This window comes from Octodon degus, unplaced genomic scaffold (assembly GCF_000260255.1).
Source record: "Octodon degus isolate 3935 unplaced genomic scaffold, OctDeg1.0 scaffold00019, whole genome shotgun sequence".
Classification (NCBI taxonomy): Eukaryota; Metazoa; Chordata; class Mammalia; order Rodentia; family Octodontidae; genus Octodon; species Octodon degus.
In genome coordinates this window covers 3540401-3565036 of record NW_004524595.1, presented here as the reverse complement: position 1 = coordinate 3565036, position 24636 = coordinate 3540401, and the positions used below count along the sequence as shown (strand labels likewise).

The window sequence follows — 24636 nt, the reverse complement described above, 5'->3', positions numbered from 1 at the left end:
ACATCACCACAGTTCCTCCCTTATGTCCAAGTTGCCTGTGATGTCTAGCGTCACCCACAAATGATGAGACTGACAGGTGAGCCAGTCCCTGGCTGCTCCTACAGACTTGTATCGGGTGGGATTTTCATATCTTTTGTCCAGGGTGTCCTGCTGCTGAAACTGACTCTCCGTTTCCTGGATAGTGTCCACTGGCTTGGGGGGAGACAGATCCAGTGCCCTCCTGGAACCGCATTTTCCATTCACTTCAACTTGTGCTCTCAGTTCACAGGCTGAAGCCCGCTGACATCAAGGTCATTGGTGCCATGGGCGACTCTCTCACAGTAAGTTGCTCCAATTATAGAAGCAGGAGAGGAGGTTTTGATGAAATGAGAACATGGAGGGGAAAGGGAGAGAGGCTTTGCTCCCCTCTATCTGACGCTGCCAGAGCAGGTCCTACTCCAGGTCCCACCATTACCCCAGCCACCCCAGCACCTAGCAGTCCCTTCCTCTATGCTCCCAACTTGTTCCCCTCCCAAAGCCAACCTGCAGGGGCACCCAAGGGAGCATGGTTGACAGAAGTAACCCACCCTAAATCATCCAGCTCATCTGTGGTGGGACTTTGTTAGCTAGGTCTCGCAGCCATGGTGTAGGACATCTTCAAAGACCTGGTGCCATGTCTTGTTCACACAGAAGAGCTAAGGGAAGGTACCAGAAAGGAGAGAAGAGATACTAGGGCAGAAATGAATGCACTATGGGGAAGAAACAGGGGTCAGTGGGAGAGGTGGGGGTCCCTAAGCTGACCAAGCCTCATCTTTGCAAGTGCCCCACGCTCATACCCCAGACTTCACAAAGCGCAATCACAGAATAAGGTCCTTAGCCTGCATGGGGTAGGGAGTATCCCAGAGGTTTCTAGACACAAACTTTCATTCACTAGGCATTTGTTATAGAGTCAAGCTGTTGCCCTGGGTCAACCAAACACAGGTCTCCAGCTGGGCCCTCCCCAAGGACTGGCTGACACCTTTCATGTCTACAGCCTACTCATGGTGACATTCGCTCACTCAGTCTCCTCATGACAAAACCTGGCGGTGTCTCATTTTCCTTACACTCCAACAAGGAAGCTTCCCCCTTCTCAGCTTAAAGTGCTATAACCTGCAGAACTCTGAGATCCTGACCCATAGGGTGGATCCTATCCCTATATTACAGGGGCCTCCTCCATGACCCTCAGCAGCCCCTCACCCCAAAGGCCCTCAGCCCCTCACCTTCCAGGAAGGACTGGCAGGCTGGTCCCCGGCATATGCAGCTCATCCTACTCACTTCCTTTGTCCTCAATCCCCTGGTCTCCTGGAAGATGCTGTCAGAATAAGGAGGCATCAAAACCATACAGATGCTCAGGACTTTGGGGGCCAGGGGGGGCACCTTTGAGTGTGATGGATCTGGCAGGTGGCAGAAGAATTAGGCACCATAAAGTGGGGGTCACAGCTGGCTAATAGGGGGCAGTCATCAGCATACCATTTGGAATAGCTCTGTATAGAAATAACATGGTTCAGGCAAGGGACATATGCCTATGGACTGTGACTTAACCTAAAATCCCAGCACTCAAGAGGCTGAGGCAGGAGAATTGCCAAGTTCAAGCCTAACCTGAACTATGTAGTGAGAGCCTGTCTCAAAAAGCAAAAGCCCTATGCTTACTTCAGCTGGGTACTAAGTGCACAGGATTTCATGTTGTTCCTATTTTTAAACTGTACCTATGTGATAGAGATGTTTCCTTTTATAATGTGTCACAACTTTTAAAAATGGGAAACACAGGACTGAAATAAGTCCTTTTGAAAATACCTGCTGCAGCCTCAATCCTAGTGCCCCTTGCTCGCTGGCCCTGGCCCAAGCAGGTTCCCTAGGCTGAGGCAGTGCTGTGCACAGCACCAAGCCTTCATCTCTCTGCACCAAGACTCACTCTAGACAGCACCTAGCGGGGCCTATCCAGGACAAGGACGTGGATTTTCTGGCAGACGAGGGGCTGGGGAGACACCAGGAAAACCCACTTGTGTTGTTCCCTCTCAGGCAGGCAATGGCGCTGGGTCCAAGCCTGGGCACATTCTGGACGTCATAACTCAGTACCGAGGCCTCTCCTGGAGGTGAGATCCCCCGAGCCCTCTAGCCAGTAGTGCCTCAAGCAAGGGGTAGACCAGTAGTTGTTTTCCACGGCCAACTTCCAGGTTCGCTTTGAGAAAGGTACTTAGCAGCTTCCCCACACCACTGTGTTCTCCAAAACAGGAGGCTGAGATGGGAACAGGAGGAGTTCGGAGGAGAAAGTACATAAACGCTTGGGTTGGAAGTGCTGCTCGGCCTCCCATTTCTCCCCCTGTGACATAATCTCAAAAGGAGGCAGTGGCCTAATGATGAATGTGTCTTGGCCTTTGGAACCAGAGTCGTATCTGAACCCCGGCTGCCTGGCTATGTGTGACCTGGGCAAGTTAGTTCTCTGAGGTAGTCTCCTCATCTCAGACACAGAGAATATAATACTCCCTGAGAATTGATGGGGTGAGAGGGAATATAAGGGCCTACCCCAGTGCCTGACACAAAGCAGATCTAAATGGTAGCTGGCATCAGGATTAAGTGGCATTCACTGTAATAAGGCTGAGAGGGCAAATAACCTGCCGAGATCACACAGCCGGATGTTAAAAGAACGAGAAGCAGAGCAGCTGGTTCCTGGCCCCAGTCCAGCACACTGCCCTACCGTGTATTGCTTCATGCAGGCAAGAGTCCTGCTGCGATTATGACCCAGGCGCTGCTGAGAGCTGCAGCGGTCAGGACTCCTGCGAGTGCTGAAAGGCCCACCGGGGCACCTTGGGGCTTTCCTTGGCCTGCTGTGGGGCGTGTCCCTCTCTCAGCATCAGTCCTAGTGAGTGTGCAATCCTGGCACCTCCTTCCATGTCACTGCAGAGTTAATGGTGACAAACATGGCCTGTGTGCCACAGCCAGCTGTTTGTTATCGCTAAAGCTCTACACAGTTTGCCACATCCGTTTTAGGTGTGCCCCGTCGGGCTGACAGTGCGGAGGGATGTGGAAATGCAGACTCCACTTAACTCTGGACTGCTGAGCATTTTCTTGACTAGAAACCCATCCACCTTGGATCTCTCTGGAAGCAGCACATCCTTGAAAAGATGTCTTTTTAAAAAGTCACTTTTCCTAAGAGAAAGAGCAAACCAAAAAAAGAAAAAAATTAAACTGTTTTCACTGCTAGTGACAATATACAGCTGTAGTGGTTAATTGGGGTGGCGGCTGCGGGAGGGCCACTCTGACTTTGGAAGGCTGAGTGCCAGGGACTTAGTTCCCCCTGCCTCGCAGCTTAAAGGAAAAGAAAAACGAAACCGAAAGTTTAAACCCGTTTGTGTTTTGTTTTGTTTTGTTTTGTTTTGTTTTTGCTGTTGTTAGGAGGTTCTCGAGTGCACCTAGAGTGGAACGGGGCTGTTGTACTTTGGTTTGCTTTTCAGTTTTTGTGCCAAAATGGTCAGGGAAGGGCAAGCCCTAGGCTGTCGATTGATTTGTCTTGATCCTGTCTGAGATGCTTTATCACCGTTGACATTCTAAATTTTAGTGTTTTTTGTTTGTTTGCTTGTTTGTTTTGTTTTTCTTGGTTCTCACAGTGTCGGCGGTGATCACAACATCAGCTCGGTGACCACTCTGGCGAGTGAGTACTCGGGGGCTGGCTGGGGGTGCTCGCTGGGTGCGTGAACGTTGGTGGTGCCGGCTGCAGGGACAGCTGCGTGCAGTAGGAGGCGCTGCTTCCCCGATGCTGCCACCCGGGCTCTGCTCCCTGAGCCAGATTAAAGCCTTAGTTTAGTGGAGTGGGGGAAGTGGAGGAGGGGCGGGGAGATGGTTGTTTTTTAAAAGAAATTGTCCTTGTCCAACGAAAGAAGAAAGAGGGAAAGAGCTCAGACAAAATCTTGGAGTCAGTAACAGATGATTCGTGACAAAAGAAAAGGGTTTTGCCCGGCATTCTGCTCAAAGCAACATGGGGAGGCAGGTGTGGGCTGCTGAGGTATCACCACTCACGGCATCGCATTCAGTGTGTCACAGCTGCAAGACATGAGGTTACCTTGTTCAGGTTTTCCAGACATAGCCGTATTTGGGGCTCCTTAATAACATCTGCAGCGACCTCTTGGTTGTTGCTTGGTTAAAAGCCTATGATCTCTGAAGGGTCTGGTCTTACTAACTTTTTCTTTTCCATTACTGGGGAATTCAACCCAAGGGATGATGAGCTATATCCCTTGCTCTTTTTATTTTGTTTAATTTAATTTATTTATTTATTGCGGAACCAGGGATTGAACTCAGACGCTTGCACTTGCCAGGGAAGCGCTTATTCCACGGAGCCATCTCCCTGGTCCCTTATTTTATTTATTTTGAGACAGGGTCTTGCTACATTACTCTGGCTGGCCTCCCTCATGAGGCCTCCCAAATAGCTGGGGTTACAGGTGTGCACCACGGTCCCCATCGCTCCATCTTTTTGTTCTTTTCAGTACACACCATAATGCTTATTCATAACATACAACCACAAGAGATGCTAGCATTGAGCTCTTTCCCTTTAAAATGTGCTGGCTGATAATTTTGCCAGAGAGAAATTTAATTGGTCTCATTCTCATTAACTTTTCTGACATATATCTATCCTTTGGTCCTATATCTTTAGGTGCCAATAAATTAATTGAATTTTAAGTCTGAAAGACTTTGACAATAAGGAAGCTTAATCTCGACATAGGCAGAACTGACTCAACTTCACATTTGCTGTCTGTTTTGGTGGTTGGCAAATTGTGTTGTATTTAAATTGGTACAGTTCTATTTTACAAGTACTCCCTGTCCTTTTTATTTCTAGTTCTACACACAAGAACTATAAATAAGCTCCTCTATTGCTGAGAAATAGTTTGGGATGCTTTTCTGGGTGTGATGAACTTAGCTTAGAGATGGCCTGGCGTACAGGCTTTCCCCTTCCCAGGCCATTACTGTAGCCAAGACATTTGGAAATCATCTGGTTCAAGATCTTCCACCAGAGTGATTTATAAATAACTGAGACAGTGTCACCCTTCAGTGCAGTCCCTGGACACACTTAGCCCGAGGGAATGGTGGTGTTCAGACTCTTGCTAGACTCATTTGATTCTATGGGCCAAATAACCCAGAGGAAGATATCTACATGAAACCTGTTCAAATTTTATGAGAATGTAAAGATCAGAACAAAGTCTTTGCCCAACACCCTGTTCAGTTTAATCCAGTGCTGGCTGCTTGGGAAATAAAACAGTGCTCTGAAAGTATCACTTAAATATCTTTGGGGGAATGGCTCACGAAACATAGACACAAGAAGAGATAATTTTAGCCACGCATACAACTTAGGGAAAATAAGAAAGAAGACTGTAAACACTGTCTTTGGAAAAAAAAAAAAAAGCCTCAAGAACTGGATTCCATCAGGTAAGGGAAGGGGATGGAATGTTCTTGGCAGAAATCACTGCATGTACCTGCTAGTTCTTGCCCCATCCAGTGTAGAATTCATTTCTATGATATTCCTGCCAAACAGCTAGATAGCCTGTGCTCAATTTCTCCAGTAATAGGAAATCTACCCCCTCCCAGAACAAATCATTCCATTTTTAGATCGCTCTGATTCTGCTGTTCCTTTCTCTATTGAGTAAATACCAGACACAGTTGTAATCCATTAGTGCAGTGTGCTCACAGCCTCAGAAATAAGTCCAGTCCACCTGTGTTGAGCAGACTCTACAGTAGTTCTCTAGAAAGCAACCTGCTTGATGGGATGAGCCCTAAAGTTCTGACTGACACCCAGTCAGTCCCTTACCCACCTAGTAGGTTGTGGGACATGGTACAGTGCTCTGTGTTGGAATTAAGACCCTAGGGTTCTAACCAAGGGTTCCATTCTCAGTGACTGTATGATGCTAAACAATTTTTCTACCTTGTCTAAACTTCATTTTATTCCTAGTGTTCTAATTATTCCTAATTCAGTTCACAAATATTTATTGAGAGGACATGAGGCCCTTGGGTTTATACAAACGCTGCTTGGAGGAGTTCTTGGTCAAGTTGCGGGAATAGAGAAATGAAAAATCAAGTATAGATCCAGTATAGGAAAGGCCAAGAAATGAAATAACCTAGATGAAATGGTTAAGTGGATCCTAAAAAAATACAAGCTACTGAAATGAAATCAATAAGAAATAGCTGGGAATGATAGTACATTCCTATGATCCTAGGTACTTGGGAGACTGAAGCAGGAAGATCACAAATTCAAGCCTAGTGTGAGAAATTTAGTAAAACTGTGTATCAAAATTTAAAAAATAGCTCAGCTGATTAAAGCGCCTACAAGCAGGTGCAGGGGCTGGGGGTTTGATCCCTTGACCTGCCATACTGGCCCAACCCCCAGTGGCCCTGAGACGGCAATTGACTGGGCATGGTGGCGTATGCCTGTAATCCCAGCTCTTGGGAGACTGTAAACAGGTGGATCACTACGAGCCCATTCTAGTAGTGAGACCCTGAACACCCTGTAGACCCTTCCCTAAAATACAAAGAAAAAAAAAAACAGAAATGCAATACTAGCGTATGCTACCTCAGCAGTAAACTTGAAGACATGCTGAGTGAAAGGTACCAGTCCCAACAAACATTTTGTATGATTTCATTTTTAGAAAAGGTCCACAATAAGCAAATCTTCAGACAATAAATTAGTGACAGGAGTGTGGACTGAGTGTTAATGCACACAGGATTCCTTCTAGGGAAAAAATGGGTAAAGTGACCTGAGTGTGCACAGGCATAATTATGTGCACATGCATAATCCCAGCACTCTGGTAGGCCAAGGCAGAAGGATGGAAAGTTCAAGCTCAGCCTGGGCAACTTCAAGCTTAGCAAAATCCTGTCTCAAAAGTTAAAAGGTGGTACTGGGGTTGTAACTCAGTGTGAGGTCTTGGGTTTAATCTCCATTACTACAAGAAAAAAAAAAAAAAAAGCAAATAAAAATAAATAACAAAAATTAAAGGTGACTGTGGTGATGGTTCACAGTTACAAACATACTTCAAGGGGCAGGGGAGCTGGCTCAGTAGAATAAGCGCTTCCCTGGCAAGCGCAAGGGCCTGAGTTCAATCCCTGGTTCTGACAAAAAAAAAAACTTCAAAGCTATATAGCTGTATACTTTTTAATTGGTATACCTTATGGTATGAATTATATCTGAGTACAGCTTTATATATTGAGAAAAAGGCAAAGATGCTTGAGAACAATTGCCTAACCTTGACTAACATTTATTTATTAGTAACTTCCTCGTCCCCTACTCTATGTTGCCCCTGTGGTAAGACATCAGCCTGCTGAACACTTTATTCTCAGGTTGGGTGACCTGAAAAAGAACCCTGCTCTGTCCCCAGCCTCCAGGGACATTCATGAAAAGAACTAAAGATCACTTTAGGCCAGCTACTAATCAAGTCTCTTCCTTATGCTTCCAGACATCCTCCGGGAATTCAACCCTTCCCTGAAGGGCTTCTCCACTGGCACTGGTAGAGAACACAGTGCAGGAGCCTTCTTTAACCAGGCCGTGGCAGGAGCCCGTGCTGAGTGAGTCAGGACACCCCGTGGGGAGGACAGCGCAGACCCTGGTGGTCAGGCTCAGGGAGGGGCCTGGACTGGGAGCATGGTCTGGAGGAGGGGCCTGAGCTGCAGTCTGGGCAGGTCTCCGTGTTCATTGCTGTCAGACACAGAAATCTGCTAGTGTACCCCCAACGTTACCCCCAGGAACTAGTGACAACTAACTCTGACGTCTGGCACATGCTTCACCTTGTCTGTTTCTCGTGTACGCACTGCGCAGTAGCTATCTGAGGGTGCCCTGGAAGCCCCAGCTGTGCCTGTGTCAGGCTCTGGGTTAGAGCCCTGCCCTCCCTCCCCTCCTCATAAGGGCTCTGCACTTCGTCTGTATCCTTCCTGTCTCACAGGAAGAGCAGCAGCCTGGAATGGGAGGCCCTGAGTTCGAATCCTGATTCTTCAAATTCTGGTTTCTCTAAAGAGGGGCTGCCTGTGAACCTCCCTTATCAGGGCATTGGAATGTCCGAACACCTCTTCAGAGCAGAGGTTGTGCTGAGCTGTGCACACAATGGGCCAGGATGGAGCCCCAGCGATGGCGCATCAGGGCTGCAGGGCATGCCTGGGGGAACTGCTAGGGAGCACCATGACGACCATGGGGCTGTGCTCCATGGCGCTGAGTCCCCAAGAGTAAGGCAGGTAGCTTTCTTGGTCCCGGGCTCGGTTGTGCTGCTAAAGTCCAGAACCTGAGCACACAGCCTGGGGTTTGCCGCCCGGACAGAGAACAAGTATGTGCCACACCCCATTAAAGAAAAAGAAGTGGAGAGATTCTTTCTGCTTAATCCTATTTTTTCTCCCAAAATAATACAAATCTCGCTTTCCGTGTAGTTCCTAGGATTCCTGTGGTTCGATCCTTAGGTTCCCTGATGTTCTCCTCCCTCCTAGCCCCATCCTGAGGTTACAGACCACTTCAGTAGCTTTCCCATGTACTCTGACAGGAAAACTGGGTTATACAAAGCTGGCCAGGTATGACCGAAAACCGACTGATTTACTGCTTTAAATTTTTTACTTGTTTTAATATGGCCATGATTTTGCTTCTCCCAAGCTTACGTCAGCTGGTGGTGTGAGAGAGGCAGTGTTGCGTATGATCAGGTCAGAGTGGAGTCTCAGAGCAGACAGTTTAGGAGTAATCAAATGAGCGTCTCCCTCAGAGTGAGGGACGCATGCTCAGCTGTGCACGACACGTCTGTGTAGACTTCCATTTGCCTTGAAGGAGCCTAACTTGAAAAGAAAAACAAAGGAGATCATCAAATATGTCAGCCACAAAACAGTCACAAGGAGTATCACTCCTTAAATGTGCAGGTCCCTGCCCTTCCCAGGCATGGCTCCACCTTCCTTCTCCTCCCCTTCCCCCTCTTCCACTCCCCCCTCTTCCCCCTCTTCCCCCTCTTCCTCCTCTTCCTCCTCTTCCTCCTCTTCCCCCTCTTCCCCCTCTTCCTCCTCCCCCTCTTCCCCCTCCTCCCCCTCCCCCTCCTCTTCCTCCTCTTCCTCCTCTTCCTCTTCCTCCTGCTCCTCTGTGGAGCCCCTATGGGGAAGGAGGTCTGCGTACTGGCCCTCGGTCCTGTTTTCATGCAGGCCCCCTCCCAAACACACACTGTCCAATCTTTCTGCTAAGTTCCCTGCCCGTTCCTGCCTCTCACCCAACTTCGTCCTGTGTGTGCTCACAGGGGTTTGACTGCCCAGGCCAGGAGGCTGGTGGATCTGATGAAGAATGACACGGTGAGTCTGGAGCAGTTGGGGAGGAACTCCCAGAACAGGAAGTGTGTAGGAGAAAGTTCTGGACCCAAAGAAGATCAGCTATGGGCTAAGGGGTGCCTGTGAGCCAGGCCAGTTGCCTAGCAGACACCTCGGAGGCAGGGTTCTCATTCACCTATTTAGTCCGTGAGCCACCCAGCTGCTTGAATTAGACAGCATGAGTTGGGCACTGGGCTGGGGTCAGGGCTTGGAATACTCAGAGGACTACGACACCAGTCTTTTCGGGGTACATGAGGAGACTGACGTGAAGGATGAGGATTCATAAATAGTTGCTGGGTGTTACAGAAAGAAGACTATGTGTAAGGAAGAATAGGGCACAGAGGAAGGGACCGGCAGTGTGCTTGGAGAGCCCAGGAAGGGTACAGAGACGTAGGACCTAGGTCCTGGAAGAAGCACATAAGGTTATTCCTCAAATGAAGCAGATTCTCAATGCAGACTTTATGTTGTAGCTGTTCCTGGGTGAACAAAATATTGAAAGAGATGGACCGGGATTTATTATTCTGTATATAAGTGAATGTGCTGTGAGGCCTATTATTAGGAGGTTTCAGAGTATTTCCATTTTCGTGTCAATCTTTTCTGAATTTTGTTTCCATCTTTCTCCCTCCACCTGTCTTGGAAGCATAAGCCAGAGGCAAAGTTATGTACAGTGGGGACAACATAAGGGGCTGTGAAGGCCACACATCTCCATGGCCACGGCTTTTGGAATGTGTATGACCACATGCCTTCCACCAAGCCCTGTGATTTCAGATGCTTTCCTGGTGCCCCACGGAGGTGGCAGGTGGCAGGGGCAGCACGGTATTTGCAGAGCACACACTTGGTGCTGCTGTGCTGCTCTCTCTAGCCTCCCCAGCCGGATGTGTTCATAGGGTCCAGATGTGTGGACCAGCTGAGTTTGCAGGGTTCCCTCTTAATGGAGGGTGGCCCTCCCCTCCATAGGCAAAAGGAGAACTTCAGATTTCTAGAGAGTTCTAGAACAAACCTTCCTTTCCCAGGGTCAGCTCCTGGGCCGGGATCAGCACCCCTTTCCTCCACCCATTCACTTGCCATGCTACAGAAGGGGCACCCATGCTCAGAGGACATCTGTGAGTTGGAATCTCTGAGCGGTGTGACAGTGTGTGTAGAAAGAGCCATGTGGAAGTCCAGGACCCCATGCAAAATTCATGAAACATTTACTATCTGTGACCTTAGCCCCCCAAAACTAGCAAACAAAATATGAATACCCATCGGATTCTCTGACATGTGGGGACTTATCCCCTCCAGTCAGCGGTTAGCACTGTGTGTTTTTCTTGACCCTTTTACTTATTTGTTTCTTGTTCATTTCAGAGGATAAATTTTCAGGAAGACTGGAAGATAATCACTGTATTCATAGGAGGCAATGACCTCTGCGACTTCTGCAATGACCCGGTAGGTCTCTGGGCCTTTCATCAACCCTCACCCAAAGGAAGGATCTCCATGGTCCGGCTGCTGGCTCCTGGAGCAGTGCAGCTGGGTCAGGACTTGGTTTGTAGCTTGGCTTGGAGCCAGTCTTGGAGGAACCCTGAGACCCAGAAGGCTCTCACCCCCCAGGAGTGAGGGAACAGGTAAGCAGGACTGGTTACAAGACTGATCCTGAGGAAGGGACATTTTCTTAGCAAGAGAACTTTATCAGTCTAGAAACCACGATAATATTCTAGCAATCCAGAAAAGCTTGCCTGCTCATAGATAAACAACTGCCTTCCCCAGCACATGCTAGGTCCAGCCTTGTGCTGTCACTTGCACAGAGAAAAGTTGGTTTCCTATGAAAGCATCTAAGGCAAGGTTCAAAGGCCCGTCATTCAAAGCTGATGGGAAGCCCAAGGTCAAGGCTGCTGTTCCGGGGGTTCTGTGCTTCCTCCTGGAACCCCAATATGTCTGAACTAAAGAAACCACGCTGGCTGTGCCACCAAGCCTTGCACTCATGTTGTGCCAGGCACTGCTCTAAGCATAAGCAAGGGCAAGTGAGACACGGGCTCTGTCCTCGAGTGGCTGGCCCTACCAGTGAGGGACATATAGGCACTGTATCATAACAGAAGAAGGACACCACCATGTGGTTCTGGTGACGCATGCTCTGGGCTCTGAAGTCAGAGCTGCTGTGAGAACTTTGCCTGTCTGTGGGGTCAGGTGCAGTGCAGGAGACTTTCCAGTGGAGGTTCCAAAACAAGTGTTTTGGGCAGGCGGAGAGAACGGGACCAGCACACTCAGGTGTAAGAGGTGGTGACCCTACTGCTGCCTGTGAGCAGCTACCCAGAGGGGCGCCCTGTCCCCAGGTCCCTTACAGCCCACTTGCCTGTCGTCAGACTCATCTGGGGCCATGCAATTTCAAGCTGTGATCCTGAAGGCTCCACAGGAAAACCAAGAGTCTGCTAGGGGTGGGGGCGCTGGGACCATGGGCCCAATCCTAGCTCTGATCCCCTTCCTAGAGCCAGGGGTCTTGGTTAGATTTCAGTCAGAAAACAAGGTCTGCTGCTTTTCCTGAAAAGTTAAAGGCAACATATTGCAGTGATTGTGCATACCGGAGTTAATAGCACATTTCGTATGAGCTGTCCTGTGTGTCCAACAGACGAGTGCATAAAGAAAATGCGGTATCTATACATAATAAAATATTAGTTGGTTAGAAAGAAGGATAAATTTGAGCCATTTATAGGAAATGGCCACACCTCATACACCTAGGACACACAATGTTAAGTGAAATAAATCAGACACGCCAACTTAAATGCCATGGTTCTCTGATTGGAGCAACATAAAGTACAAATGAAGAGAAAAATAAAAGATTAATAAAAGGAAACAGGGAAGTAGATCTTTTGCAAATGGGAAGAGGTCCAAGAGACTGAGCGGAAAGGGGACTGGAAAGGGGAGGGGAAAGGGGAGGAGACGCAGAGAGAGTTAGGATGAGTCTTGTGCATGTGCCAGGTGCTCACAGTTACTATGAATGTGTTGCAAGCATGAACTAAAACTAATAATGAAACTGGGGAAAGAGGATCAAGAGAGCAAGGTATGTCGGTGGGGCAGGGGAGGGGACGAGAAAAGAATGAAGATGAGCTATATACATGCGCTCACTCCCTGAGATGAAAGCAAAGCAATGTGCTAATAAAATATTTTTTTTAAAAAAAAATATAAAAGCCACAAATATCAAGACCAGCAGAAATAAGAGCTAACGTGTATGCTTGCACGAGGATGTCCATAAGACACTTTTCTTCTCCTCCTACTGTCTCCTCAAGGCCCTCTCCCAGGAGGTCGCTGCCAGGAGATGAGGCCCCAGGCAGAAGCAGTGAGGTCGTAGGACCAGAGACTGTTACCACTGCAGGAATTCTCAGGCCCTGCTCGCAGCTGTGTGTTCCAACAACCAAGCCTGCCGCTGCTTTAGAGGGACCCAGGGATGTGATGTGCGTTAGCTAAGGCTGTATATCTGGTTAAGATGAGGTAGATGCAGAGCTGTCTCTAGCTCCATGCAAAAGACAGAGCCTTTCCCTGAGGGTCACGTGACAGGTCTGAGGATGTGGGCTGAGGTGAAGGCTGGGGTCCCCAAAGACAAACCCTCTCTTCTAATATTGTCCGCTGACTGAGCTACAGGAAGAGGAAGAGCCCTGGTGGTAGAGAGAGAGGGTGATGAATGGGGCTCAGAATGCATTTCTCATCCTGTAGGTCAACTCTTCCCCCCAGAACTTCACGGATAACATTAGGAAGGCTCTGGACATCCTCCATGCTGAGGTATGGGGCTGGGATACATCCTTCGAGAGGCTCCACAGCCATTGGCTTGGGCTGAGGTGTTTTGCTGAGACTTCCCTGGAAGGTCCCTTTTGTCTGGTTCCCAGCAATCTGAATGTACAGTGTCAGTGGGGAGCAGAGAAAAGGGAGCAGGAAGGGATGAAAGAAGTGGGTGGACCAGATGGAAATGTCTGGCTTAGAATTCTGGGAGAAGAAGGTGCAGGCCCATGTGAGAGGCTCTGTCTAGCTGTCCAGTTCTGCTTTTTCACAGGTTCCTCGGGCATTTGTGAACATGGTGAAGGTGCTGCAGATAGTTAACCTGAGGGAGCTGTACAAGGAGAATAAAGTCAGCTGCCCACGGCTGATCCTCAGGTCAGAAAGAAGCTTCTTTCTCCTTGTTCTCTAGAGGGCCATAGGCCCTTAGCAGGGGTGTGTGTGTGTGTGTGTGTGTGTGCATGCGCGCGTGTGTGTGCGCTAGTGCACGTGCACGCATGAGAGAGAGAGAGAAAATAAATGAGAGAATGAGAAAGAAAATGAGAGAAAATAAGAACACAGACAAAAACCAGAGCAATCTGATGGAGGGCCATCCCAGGACTTTTGACCCCAGTATAGACCTCAGTTACTTCCCTCTGGGTGCATGTAGTGTGGTGTGGAATCTAACCCTGCCACTGTTGCCATAGCAGTCAAGCACATCCCCATTCCCATCATCCTCCAGGGGAAGGAGAGCAAGATGTCAAGGATGAAGTCAGGTCATGTGGACAGGGCTCAAAAAGCACTCAGGCTGCTATGCAGATCTACATCATGGTATGTCCAGAGCACCTCCATTCCCTGACAGACAGTGCCTTTGGTTGGCAGGTGTGCTCCAGAGGCAATTGACACTTCCTAAAGGATCAGATGACCAAGTCAGAATTGGCATGGTCAGAGAATAATCCTTCCTAGAGAACAACCACCTTGTGAGGCCCTGTGAGACCAACTTTAACCCTCAGCCTCCACAGCTAAACAAAGATGGCTGCCTCCTTCTTCTAATATACATTTCTGTGACTTTGGGGAATAAGATGCTTTTATAACCAAAACATGACTGTTTCCATAGAATTCCTTCCTACAAGTCCTCTGGACCATTACCCAGGTCACAGTGGCAGTGCAGTTCCCCCCCCCCCCAGCCTTGACACACCATGAGGTAATTAGTCATTACCACCTGGTAATTATCCCCCACAGCCTGGGAACTATGAGTCACTGCTAGCACAGTGTAGCTGCCCCACAGCTGCTTGCTGAATGACTGAATGAATAATTCACAAGGGCTAGCCTTGCTCTTGGAAAGTAAGACTGACTTTGGCTGATGCCCTGAAGGTCCATGCCCAGTCTTGCCTGAGGGCCTAGATCCACAGGTCCCGCTGAGAAGGCCCCAGGGCAATGAAAGCAGAGACAGGACGGCTGTTGGGTGACACGCGCCTATTAACAGAGCTGGTGTCAGGCGTGCTATTTTCAACTGCTGACGCATCCCCTGGCTCCTACTTTCCCAGTCACTACTAGGCCACGCTGGGGTTGCATACATTCATCCTATTTCAGAGCAGCTCTCCAGAAAACCTCTTGCTCCTGGTTCCCTGGGGGTTGCAGACCATTAAACCTAAAGGTTCAAAGAGTCCTTCGCCAGCCAGCTCCACTGGAAGACCTGACATGGCCAAGTCGTTGGATGTCAGAGTCAGATAGATTCAAGGTCACCTTGCCCTTGACACTGCAGTGCTCTGCACTCCCTGCCTCTCTTTTCTGTCTCAGGGGCTGAGATGTCATCAGTGATGCTGGCTCTACACCGAGCCATTTGCCCTGATATCACCTTAGCTCCCTGGACCAAAAGCCCAGACTTGGCAGAGGATGGAGCAGAGCTACAGACTAGACAGAGGCAGTTTAGTATAGTGGTTTAGTGCTCCAGTTTAATTGGGCGTGATGCTGCCTACCTACAATCCCAGCACCCTGGGAGACGGAGGCAGGAGGATCTCAAGTTCAAGCTCAGACTGGGAAACATAACAATTCAGTGAGACTGTCCGCACCCCACCCCCCAAATTTAAAAGGGCTGGGGATGTAGCTTAGTACCAAGACCCTGGGTTCAATCCCCATTATGACAACAACCATAGCAAAAACTCTCAGGTCCAGAGCCAAAGGGACTTGAGCTTAATTCCCTGCTTTCACACTCAGCACACACATGGCTACGTGATCTGAAAGAAATTACTTAACCACTCTGAGCCTCAGTGTTCTTCTCTATAAAATGGAGAAAATGATAGTTCAACTTCTAGGATAATTATGAGGATTAAACAGATTATAACCCACAAAGCTCTCATTACACAGTACCTGATAGTTACCATTCAGTGTATATCAGCAATTATTATTCAGAAGGGGGCGCACCTCTGTAGGCATTGTCCCCAGACAGCTACAAGGTGAGCCAGCTCCATGCAAGTCACTCCTCCTTGTACAGACAGATGTTAGAAGCAGCTGTCTCATTTTCAAGAGCAATCCAGGTCAGGGTCACTGTCTTCAGTGCCCTTTGGCCCAGTGCACAAGTTAAGCATCCAGGCCTTCCCTCAGCAAGGATTCCTGGTGCTTCCAACTGAAAGAGAAATCTCTTCAGAGTCCCGAGCCGTGTTTTGGCATGACTGACCTCAGGGTGGGGCATCTTGTGGTTTGGCCTGTAGATCCCTGTGTCCTTGTGTCCTGAAGTTTGCTGACAACTCAACAGAACTTGACTCCCTCATTGACATAAACAAGAAGTATCAGGTAAGCCTGGAGGGGCCCACTGTGTCAGAGAAGGAACAATGCTGAGGCACTTGAGCCCGGTGATGGGTGGGGGATAACCCCTGGCCAGTGTAAAGACAGATGGGGGGAGCGGGAAGGGCGCCGCAGTTCAGCTAATTTGAATGAAGCTACAGAGGCAAACCATAAGACATGTTCCACCGAATCCCAGTTCTTGGCCTTTACATGAAAATGAATACTGCCACTTGTGACAGACAAGGGGGTATTGTCTTAGTTACTTTTCTTGTTGCTGAGACAAAATACCTAACTCTCAAAGTTAAAAGAGGAAAGGCTTATTCAGTTCACAGTTTGTAGAGGTTTCAGCTCATAGTTAGCTGGCTCCAAGGCAGGGTGGCATCGCGTAGCAGGCAGCCAGAAGGCAGCAAGCTACAGGCAACAACAGCAGCTCTTTTCTGTCTTACATTTTATTTAGGCTACCCACACTAGCATGAGTAGATTCACATTCTTAATCCTAGCATCACAGGTGAATCAATCCCAATGTCACATCTTTGACCCCAGCATCACGTACCCTAAGTCAAGGCACTTCTGCAAAGCCCCTCCTTTGACTGCATGAGGCTTTGGGTGGACGTCTAGATGTAAGGCAGAAAAAGCATCAAGGAAAGAAGTCTTGGTGTGCATCTGCCTAGAGCCACACCCCAGCTCCTGGGTGGGAAGTGGAAGTTGCAACAGCTCCTCCCTAGGTCTTGAAGGTCTCAGAGGGATATCCAGCCCTCCTCTACATCCCCTCCCAGGAGCAGGTGTCCCTACAGAGCACCAGCAGGAGAGCTGACAGCTGGCCTGCCTCGTAGACTGGTTCTTTAGTCCTTTTGTCATCTAATCAACCAGGCAGCTGACTCCCTGGAATATCTTGAGTTTCCCCAAAACAATCAAAGGGAACATGGTGGCTTTGCTGTTAGAGTGGGCTGCTAACAGCTTGCAGAGGTAATCCATCCTTCAGAAGCCCATGGACTACATGGATAGAAGCACTTCCCTGCAGCTTCCTCTGGAGGCAGCCATACCTTCTGGGTGTGTCAGAGACTCAGAGCAAAGAACCGTTGTTTACCCTGTCACCACTGCTCAGCCCTCTGGGGCCTCCTCAGTTGTACTTCCTTCTGCCACAAGTGGGCACCTGTCACAGCAGTGAGCAAGTGCACACCCCACAGCTGGAGAAGAATGGCAGCTGAGGTTATGGTCAGGAGAACAGCCCTGTGCTGGGTGGAGTTCTTGGGTGCCAGCAACAGAAGCTCATGCAGTCTGTGGCTAATTTAATGTTTCAGCAGAGTCGCAGAAGAGTTAGAGAGCTAGCCAAGGCTGGGGGCTGAGCCACCAGGAATCAGAGTCATAGGTTCCTAGGGGCTGAGCTGTAAGCTTCAACATCAGGCCAGAAACCTTACCAGAGTAAACATCGCAGACAGCACTGTCACTCCTGCTTCCAAGAGCCAGTGATGGCTACCTTCGTCAGCAGAATGGACCCCGGCCTGCCCCTGAGGTGGGGTTTGGATGGGGACCCCCTTCCTAGGCCTATGCCATAGTTATAAAGAGGGCTGTGGAAATGAGCTAACTTTCCCAGATTCTCCATTAAGAGGCAGGCTGTTCTTCCTACAGTGGGGGTTTTCAAACATAGGAAGACTAAAGAGACTAAAAGAAGAAATAAAGACCTGTGAGTTCTACATGTGCAGATTTAGCCAACCACAGATGGAAAATATTCAGGAGAAAAATGTATCTATTCACCACAGCCACTTTTCCTTATTATTCCTTAACACGGCATAGCAACTATTTCTCTAGTGCTTGTATTGTATTAGGTATTCTGAACAATCTAGAGGTGGCCTAAAGAATGGGGAAGGTGCACCTAGCTTATGTGCAGTTACTATGCCATTTTTACATAAGGAACCTGAGCTTCCATAGATTCTGGCATCCGTGGGGCTCCTGGAATCAACCTCCCACAGATAGAAATGACTGGATTCACTGTCATTTGCCAACAGATAGGCCAGCTGTCCTCAGGTCTGATCTTGGTCACCACTGAGTCCATGATCTAGGGTCCTGGAGACACATCAAGCACAAGAGGCCATCTCGCCCTCTGGGGACTGACTCATTCCCTTCTCCCTGCATTATCTATGGTTTTCATCCTTCTCCCAGAAGATGATCTTTGCTGTTAATAACCACAGTCTTTTATTTAGCTCTTACCAGATGCTAGAGGCTCTACACACTATTTCTTTCCATTGTTCCACTCTGAGCCATGGTGGGTGACACTCTCCCCCCACCCCCAAGAAACTAGTAGCATTGGAAAGGGCTTAAGAGACAGTCCAACCTTTGCCTAATATCCTTCATTTACAGATGTGGAAGTAAAGCTTCAGAGAGGGAAGGGGCTTGCGGAAAGTCATACAGCTACTACAGATTGTATCATCTGGGATTCTTCTTTTGAGAGGTCACTTTCCTTCCCTGTGTCTTACTCAGGGCTATGCCTGTAATGGAAGAGGCTGGCCCAGGAGGTCAGACATGAGAATTCTCTGTTCTGAGGTTCTCATCCTGGCTGACCCTGAGAAAAGACAATGCATGTAACCTCTAAGGTGAGCACACTAATGCTCCCAGCTGCATGAGCCTGACCTCTCTCTGCAGCCAGAATCCTGGCCCTAACAGCTGGAAACTCTAGTGACAGTGGAATGGCAGAGTCTGATGGAAGTGAGTCAGAACCAGGATAACTGGTTCTCTTAGAACTGAACCTAAGCAGAAGTTGGGAGGAATTTAGCTACTAGCCTCCTAGATGGATCTGAGAGCACAATGTTCACCTACACACACACACAAACACACACAGAGCAAAGCAATATAATACAGCATTGTTGTTGACTCATCTTTGATTTTTCTGAACAAATGTAGAACTGAAATTAAATGTAAGGATTATCCAAAATGCCACTTGATCAAATGCCAGGCTTCAAGTCTTTAATCAAAATAGCTTTAAAAAGGGGAGGGGGCCAAGTTACTAGATTTACATTATTCTTGCTTTCCCCTTTCTATAGCTTAAATCAAATATATGTAATTACAGCAGAGGTGGGAGTCAGGGGCTGAGTTTAAGGCTGATTTAAAAAGGTAACTCGCTGGCCCTTGGGCACTTGTGATGTTACTGGAAGTTAATTTACCCAACAGCCGAAGTCTGTTTAGTTCTACATCAGAGAACAGCTCAAGCAAGGCTGAAGTTGATTCAGAGAGGCCCTCCTGAACCCAGTCCCTTTCTCCCCCTCTCCTTGCAGGAGGGGACCGAACAGCTGGTTGAGAGTGGACGATACGACACAAGGGAAGACTTTACAGTGGTTGTGCAGCCATTCCTTGAAAAAGTGGACATGCCAAAGACCTCGGTAAAGAAAGCCCAAATTGCAGAAGAGCAGAGCCCACAGTTGGTGCCCGGCTGTTCCGAGCATCTGTTATGCCAGGCAATATTTCTGTAACTGCCCCTCTCTTTTCTGCTGGTGACCAGGAGGGCTTGCCTGACAATTCTTTCTTCGCCCCTGACTGTTTCCACTTCAACAGCAAGACGCACGCCAGATCAGCTAGCGCCCTCTGGAAAAACATGGTAGGGTGTCTGAGGAAGGAAAATCCTCCTCCCTCCAAGCTCATTGCTTGTGCTCCTCCTTCCCTCCCTCCCTCCCTCCCTCCCACACCCTTGCCCTGAACTCTGACCTTTCCATTCTGGCCACCTCTTTCTCATTCTCCATCTTCCTGCTTCTTGGTTTAGCTGGAACCTGTTGGCCAGAAGACAAGACAGCACATTTTTGAAAACAAAATTGATATCATGTGTCCAAACCAGGTAAGGTGAGAGGCACATCCCTCCAACACTCAAGAGCAGCGTCTTCTCCAGGTTCTGGTACTTTCTACACTCTTCAGTTCAGTTCATCCCAAGTCCTTGCCCCGGCCTCTGCTCTGTCCATGGACCCACCCCATTCAAGATTCCAGGTCAACACCCATAATGCCCCTTCCAGTTGAACTGAGAGGAAGACTGGTGACCCTCCCATGCTCACGGACTCTGTATGGCAACGCTCTCTGATATAGCACAAGCTGGACACATTTTCATGGACAGACAGGAAAAAATATGGCAGCCATATCCAGCTTTCATTCTGAGAGCTGAGAGCAGGGAAAAACTTGAAGGGCAGCTGGAACCAAGCATGTAGGCACATAGCTCCTGGCTCCATCACAATCTGGGAAGAGCTAGGAACTGAGACCTGGAATGCTAGGTGGTTGGATAGAGGGTGGAGGGGTGGGGTGCTAAGTAGGAAATAGGAGCCAGAAAAGCAGAAGATCCCCACTGTCACCCATAAGTTGTTACAAGGATTCTTGGAGCCCTATGGCTGCTCCCCACAGCCCTATAACTCTACATACCCAGAAGGGTTCCAGGCCTGACCCTGAGAATCAAATACTAGGCCTTGCCCAGGGCAGGACCAAAATCTGACTTTTCTTGCCTGAACAAGGAGTGTCTAGGCTGCTGCAGGGTGGAGTGGGCATGGGGTAGCAAAGGAGCCCAGGACGTGGAGACTAGGGCTTTTATTAGCAGGAAGAGACACACTGCTGTTGGGAGGGAGTAGGTGGAGAAAAGAGGCAGCAAGGGTCCTTGGCTAGGAGGAGAAGGCTGGGCTCAGATTGTGGAATCAGGGAGGCCACGGGAGGATGCCTCAGTTGGCACTTACTGCAGACTGGCAATAGTGAAGCAAGTCACATATGCTACCATGACTCCCTCCCTGTCCCCACAGGTCTGGCCATTCCTGAGTACCTACAAGAACAGCATGGAGGTATCTGCTCATTGCTCCCTTTTGACTCATCACACAGTGTGATGAGCAGCCCAAGCCAGGGCTGGCCCAAAAGGATGGGTGGAAAAGGGATCAAGAGTCCCTGCCAAGCAGCCCAGGGACCCAGACCCTTTTACAAAGACTCTCATTCATCTGTACTTTCAGAAGCAGAATAAGCTCCTTGGATTATGGCTGAATAGGCATTAGTTGAACCATAGCATCCTCCAGACAGACTAAAGAGTACTATCCTCTTTACCAAACTGGGGTGGGAGCAGGTGGTGTGGGTTGCGGTCATTTGTGGAAGCCCTGAGTCTTATCATTGACTAAAGATTTGATCTGGACTAGATTAACAGAGCTCAACCTGGCTGACACTCAAAATCACCTGGGGTGACTTCAGATGCCCGTTAGAGATTCCCTTGCCAGGTGTAGAACCCAGAAATCTAGATATTTCCAAGCCTCTGAGTGAATCGTGATGCTTGGCGAGCCTCTCTGGCCCCTTTTAACTCTGGGATTCTGGGATTTGTTCTATGCTCCTAGCGCCATGGAAGCTGGCTATCTTGTGGAGAGAGGACTCCTTCTGCCTGGCCTCCTACTTCAGGTAACCCCCATGACCTTTAGGGCTCAAAGCTCCTCAGGACTTATACACCATGGAGCAATCTGACAAGGATTTTCTTAAGCTAGTACCACGTTTATGGCCAAAGCTTGCTTCCTGTCTGGGATGGGCATGTGCTTTGCCCCACGATGGCCTCTGGCAATATCATACCCAGCAGGCCAGAAGCTCTTTCCTGCCCTTCGGCTTCAGCCTCCTCTACTAGGCACCTGCAGGTGGCCCAGTCCCGCGGTGTGGCAAAGCCCAGGGACAAGGAATCCCACCAGCAACCTGGGTCCGTGAATTTGTGGCCCTAGCTTTACAGCCACTTCAGCTTTCAGTAGGGTCTGGAAGGTTCCCTGGGCTCTTCAGATGAGTTTGAGGACAAGGAGAGCCTTCATAACTATGCTCTAGATTCTTGTGGGATCCAGAATGGAGCTCTTCATCTGCAGTGGCCTGTGTTTGCACTCAGGCCACAGCCGGCTTCTCACATCACCACTAAAATGAAATAAGGGGATCGTACTCTGCCGGCCTCCTTTCCTCCTCCTTTCCTTTGACCCATTTGTCTATCTCCCAACCCCCTACTGCCAACTTTGTTCTGGGATTAGCTTATCATGTCTCTTAGGAGGAAATTCTCCTTGTGTAATATCTGCTCTTGTGGCAGAGTGGATGCCCAGTCCTGCATGGTCCAAATGTCCAAGCAGGTCTTGCTTGAAGCATAAGGTGCTAAGCTCTGGCTGCAGCCTGCTACTCAAGCATGTCTCCTTCCATTCCAGTGCATGCCCTGAGACCCGCAGACGTCCGTGTTGTGGCTGCTCTGGGGGATTCTCTGACTGTAAGGACCCTTGGACTCTGGGCGAGTTGGGCATGGAGAAGTCATCCCAGATCCCTGCCCTCCCAACCCCGGGGCTTATATTCCTGTCCTCTGCATTACCTTCCCCTCCCTGACTCTGGCAGCCCAAGAAAGTAGCAATGATTGGATTTTGTAACTACTTTCTTGAGCAAATGAACAAATCTTTAACAGGAGCAAAGTACATTGTCTCAGTAAGTAGAGGTTTCAAACATCCAGCAACACTTTTTAAAGGCACACAAAAAGAGAAGTTATTTTGGTTCAAAATCCTTCTAAGCCTCCCTGCATGGGCACTCTTCTTCCTTGGAGTATACTTTACAGCCAGCTCCAACCCTTGCTTCTGTATCACCTTTGTGATTATAGATTTGAATGCAGCAGAGATTCCTCAGTGGTGGGTGAAACTCTTCCCCCAGCTTCCCAACCAGGAGCAGTGCTAGTTGGAGGTCTCGCTTTCTAGCAGCACCTTTGTGAATGCCTCCTAGAAGGTCCTGGAGGGAGAGAGGAGAAATGTGAGATTTGTGTGAAATCCTTCCACTCCAGTGGCCCAAGCCTATGAACACCCTCTTTATAAAGAAGTGAGGAACATAATGCTGGCAGTGATATTATTAACAGTCTCTCAGGTTTGTAAAGCACTGGAGAATTTTCAGTCTTAACAACTGTGCCCAAAGTTGGCCCCAAACTGGCCTGTGAGAATCATGGGGCTTGTCTTTGGTTCAGGCAGGAAGTGGCTGCAGGCAGGGTGGGGACAAGGCTGGGAGGGAGGGCTGCCAGTGAGCCTGTCTTCTAGTCTCCTGCTTTGCTTCTCTTCCAAGTCGCTGAACCCACAGCTGGAAGCCCTGCCCTGCCGTAGTCCCCTTAACTTAACTTGGTAATTTCCTGTGGATTTTGGTATATTTTCAAAGGCTGGCAATGGAATTGGCTCCAAACCAGGCGACCTCCCTGATGTTGCCACACAGTACCGGGGACTGTCATATAGGTAAGATTAACCCTTGAGCTCCTCCCCAGGGCCCACTCCCAAAGACTGGGTGGGGGTTTGACTCCTGTAAATGCCAGAGATGGAGCTTTCGTTTCTACAAAGATGAACATTTGGTGGATGGAGACACTATTTTACTGTTGATAATCTTTTTTTTTTTTATTTTTAAATTATACAGAAAAGGTAAACCAAGGTTCTTATCAACCTCCTGGGTCCGCAAATCCAACATGAAATGTACTCGAAAACCACCAAAACCCTGATTCTTCACCTGCCCATTTGCATGTCCATGTGCGTGTGTGGATGCTCCTCCGTCTGTCTGTGTGTATTTATTTGTGCTGTTCTACAACCACACTTCTGCTGCTATGTATATGTACACGTCTGTACCGAAAACCTCCAAAACCCAACATGCGCTTCAGGGGAAATGACTAAGACAAAGTCACAATCAACAGGGACCCAGAGCCCTCCTCTGTCCTGGCACAACATGAAGGCGGTGAGACAGGTGGCAGAGGGAACTCTGGAAGGCGTGAGCTCAGTGGGCAAGTGCTCCTTAAAAATAAAAGGCTCCTAAGCATGACAAGGCTAGAGAAGGGGAAGTAAATAGCCTTCCAGCTGGGAAGGCTTCCCAGGGAGGGCGGTACCCAGCAGGCCTTGAAAGATTTGCCATTTGGCAAGTGAAGAGGTAAGAAAGGGCAGTCCAGGAGCAGAAGCAGGAAAGCTCAGGGTGCCTAGGGAGCAGTTGCTTGTGGGCATTCTTACATGTCTTTCTTTCCTAATAAAATGTGTGTTGGTGAACGCATCAGAGGAATTGGTGAGTAGCTCAGATTTTATCTGGGAAAACGACTAGACCAAAGACAGCCACTAGAGGGCAGTGAGCCCCGAAATGAGCTGCGGATGGCGAACGAATGCGTTTGTTGCTTATCTGTTCCTTGGGGAACTAATTGCAATACCTCCCCCAAGAATGTGAAAGGAAACAGAGGGGTGAGCAGGCCTGTGAAATTCTTCAGCCAGAGGTGAGCAGAAGATTTTCAGGACAGAAGAGAAGCACCATGCAACCACCCACAGGAGGGACCTGCGGGGTCTAAGCACAGGGCATCCTCCTGCCCAGGCACCTCTAAATTTCTACCACATCTTCAGCCAGGTCAGTGGTCCCTAATAGGCTGCATAGAACAAAGCAGAGCCTGGGCCGCTCCCTCCTCCCCCATGTTGCTAAGGCTAAAGAGCCCAGAGGGAGAGGAAGAAAGGGGGCTTCTTCCAAACTCAGGAAAAGCACAAGTTGTGGTGGCTGCACATGGTCTTAGCTGAAGGAGGCCGTGACTTCTTATCATAAGCTGGGAAAGAGAAGGTGAAGCAGGCAAGCCGCAGCACGGATGGACGCGTAGCTCCTGGGGCAGTGAGCTCCTCAGCCCAACTTCCCAGGCAGCTCACCTGGCGGGGCTCCTGGAATCCTAACACTGTACAGAGGCAATCTTCTGTTGAAAATTTCTCTCTGTCGCTGTGGAAAAATCTAGCCGTTGCTCTCTGTTCCTTCTAGGGACTGTTTGAATTTTCAAGTTCTAACTTCAGTACTCCCTATCCAATAATGGGTGCTTTTTCTTTAAACGTTTTGTGTATC

General features: G+C 48.9%; 1 protein-coding gene across 1 annotated transcript in view; it reads left to right on the top strand.

Moving 5' to 3' along the window:
* The window catches only part of Plb1 (phospholipase B1), a 97854-nt gene that overhangs the window by 30612 nt on the left and 42606 nt on the right, over window positions 1-24636 (top strand). Inside the window, exons 13-28 of the mRNA XM_023711025.1 lie at window positions 262-320; window positions 2038-2111; window positions 3624-3667; window positions 7452-7560; window positions 9249-9300; window positions 10660-10740; window positions 12997-13062; window positions 13331-13431; window positions 15744-15825; window positions 19086-19190; window positions 19310-19405; window positions 19568-19639; window positions 20577-20615; window positions 21150-21210; window positions 21978-22036; window positions 22954-23027. Of these exons, the coding sequence (XP_023566793.1) occupies window positions 262-320; window positions 2038-2111; window positions 3624-3667; window positions 7452-7560; window positions 9249-9300; window positions 10660-10740; window positions 12997-13062; window positions 13331-13431; window positions 15744-15825; window positions 19086-19190; window positions 19310-19405; window positions 19568-19639; window positions 20577-20615; window positions 21150-21210; window positions 21978-22036; window positions 22954-23027 (1174 nt within the window). The remainder of the gene's footprint in view (window positions 1-261; window positions 321-2037; window positions 2112-3623; window positions 3668-7451; window positions 7561-9248; window positions 9301-10659; window positions 10741-12996; window positions 13063-13330; window positions 13432-15743; window positions 15826-19085; window positions 19191-19309; window positions 19406-19567; window positions 19640-20576; window positions 20616-21149; window positions 21211-21977; window positions 22037-22953; window positions 23028-24636) is intronic.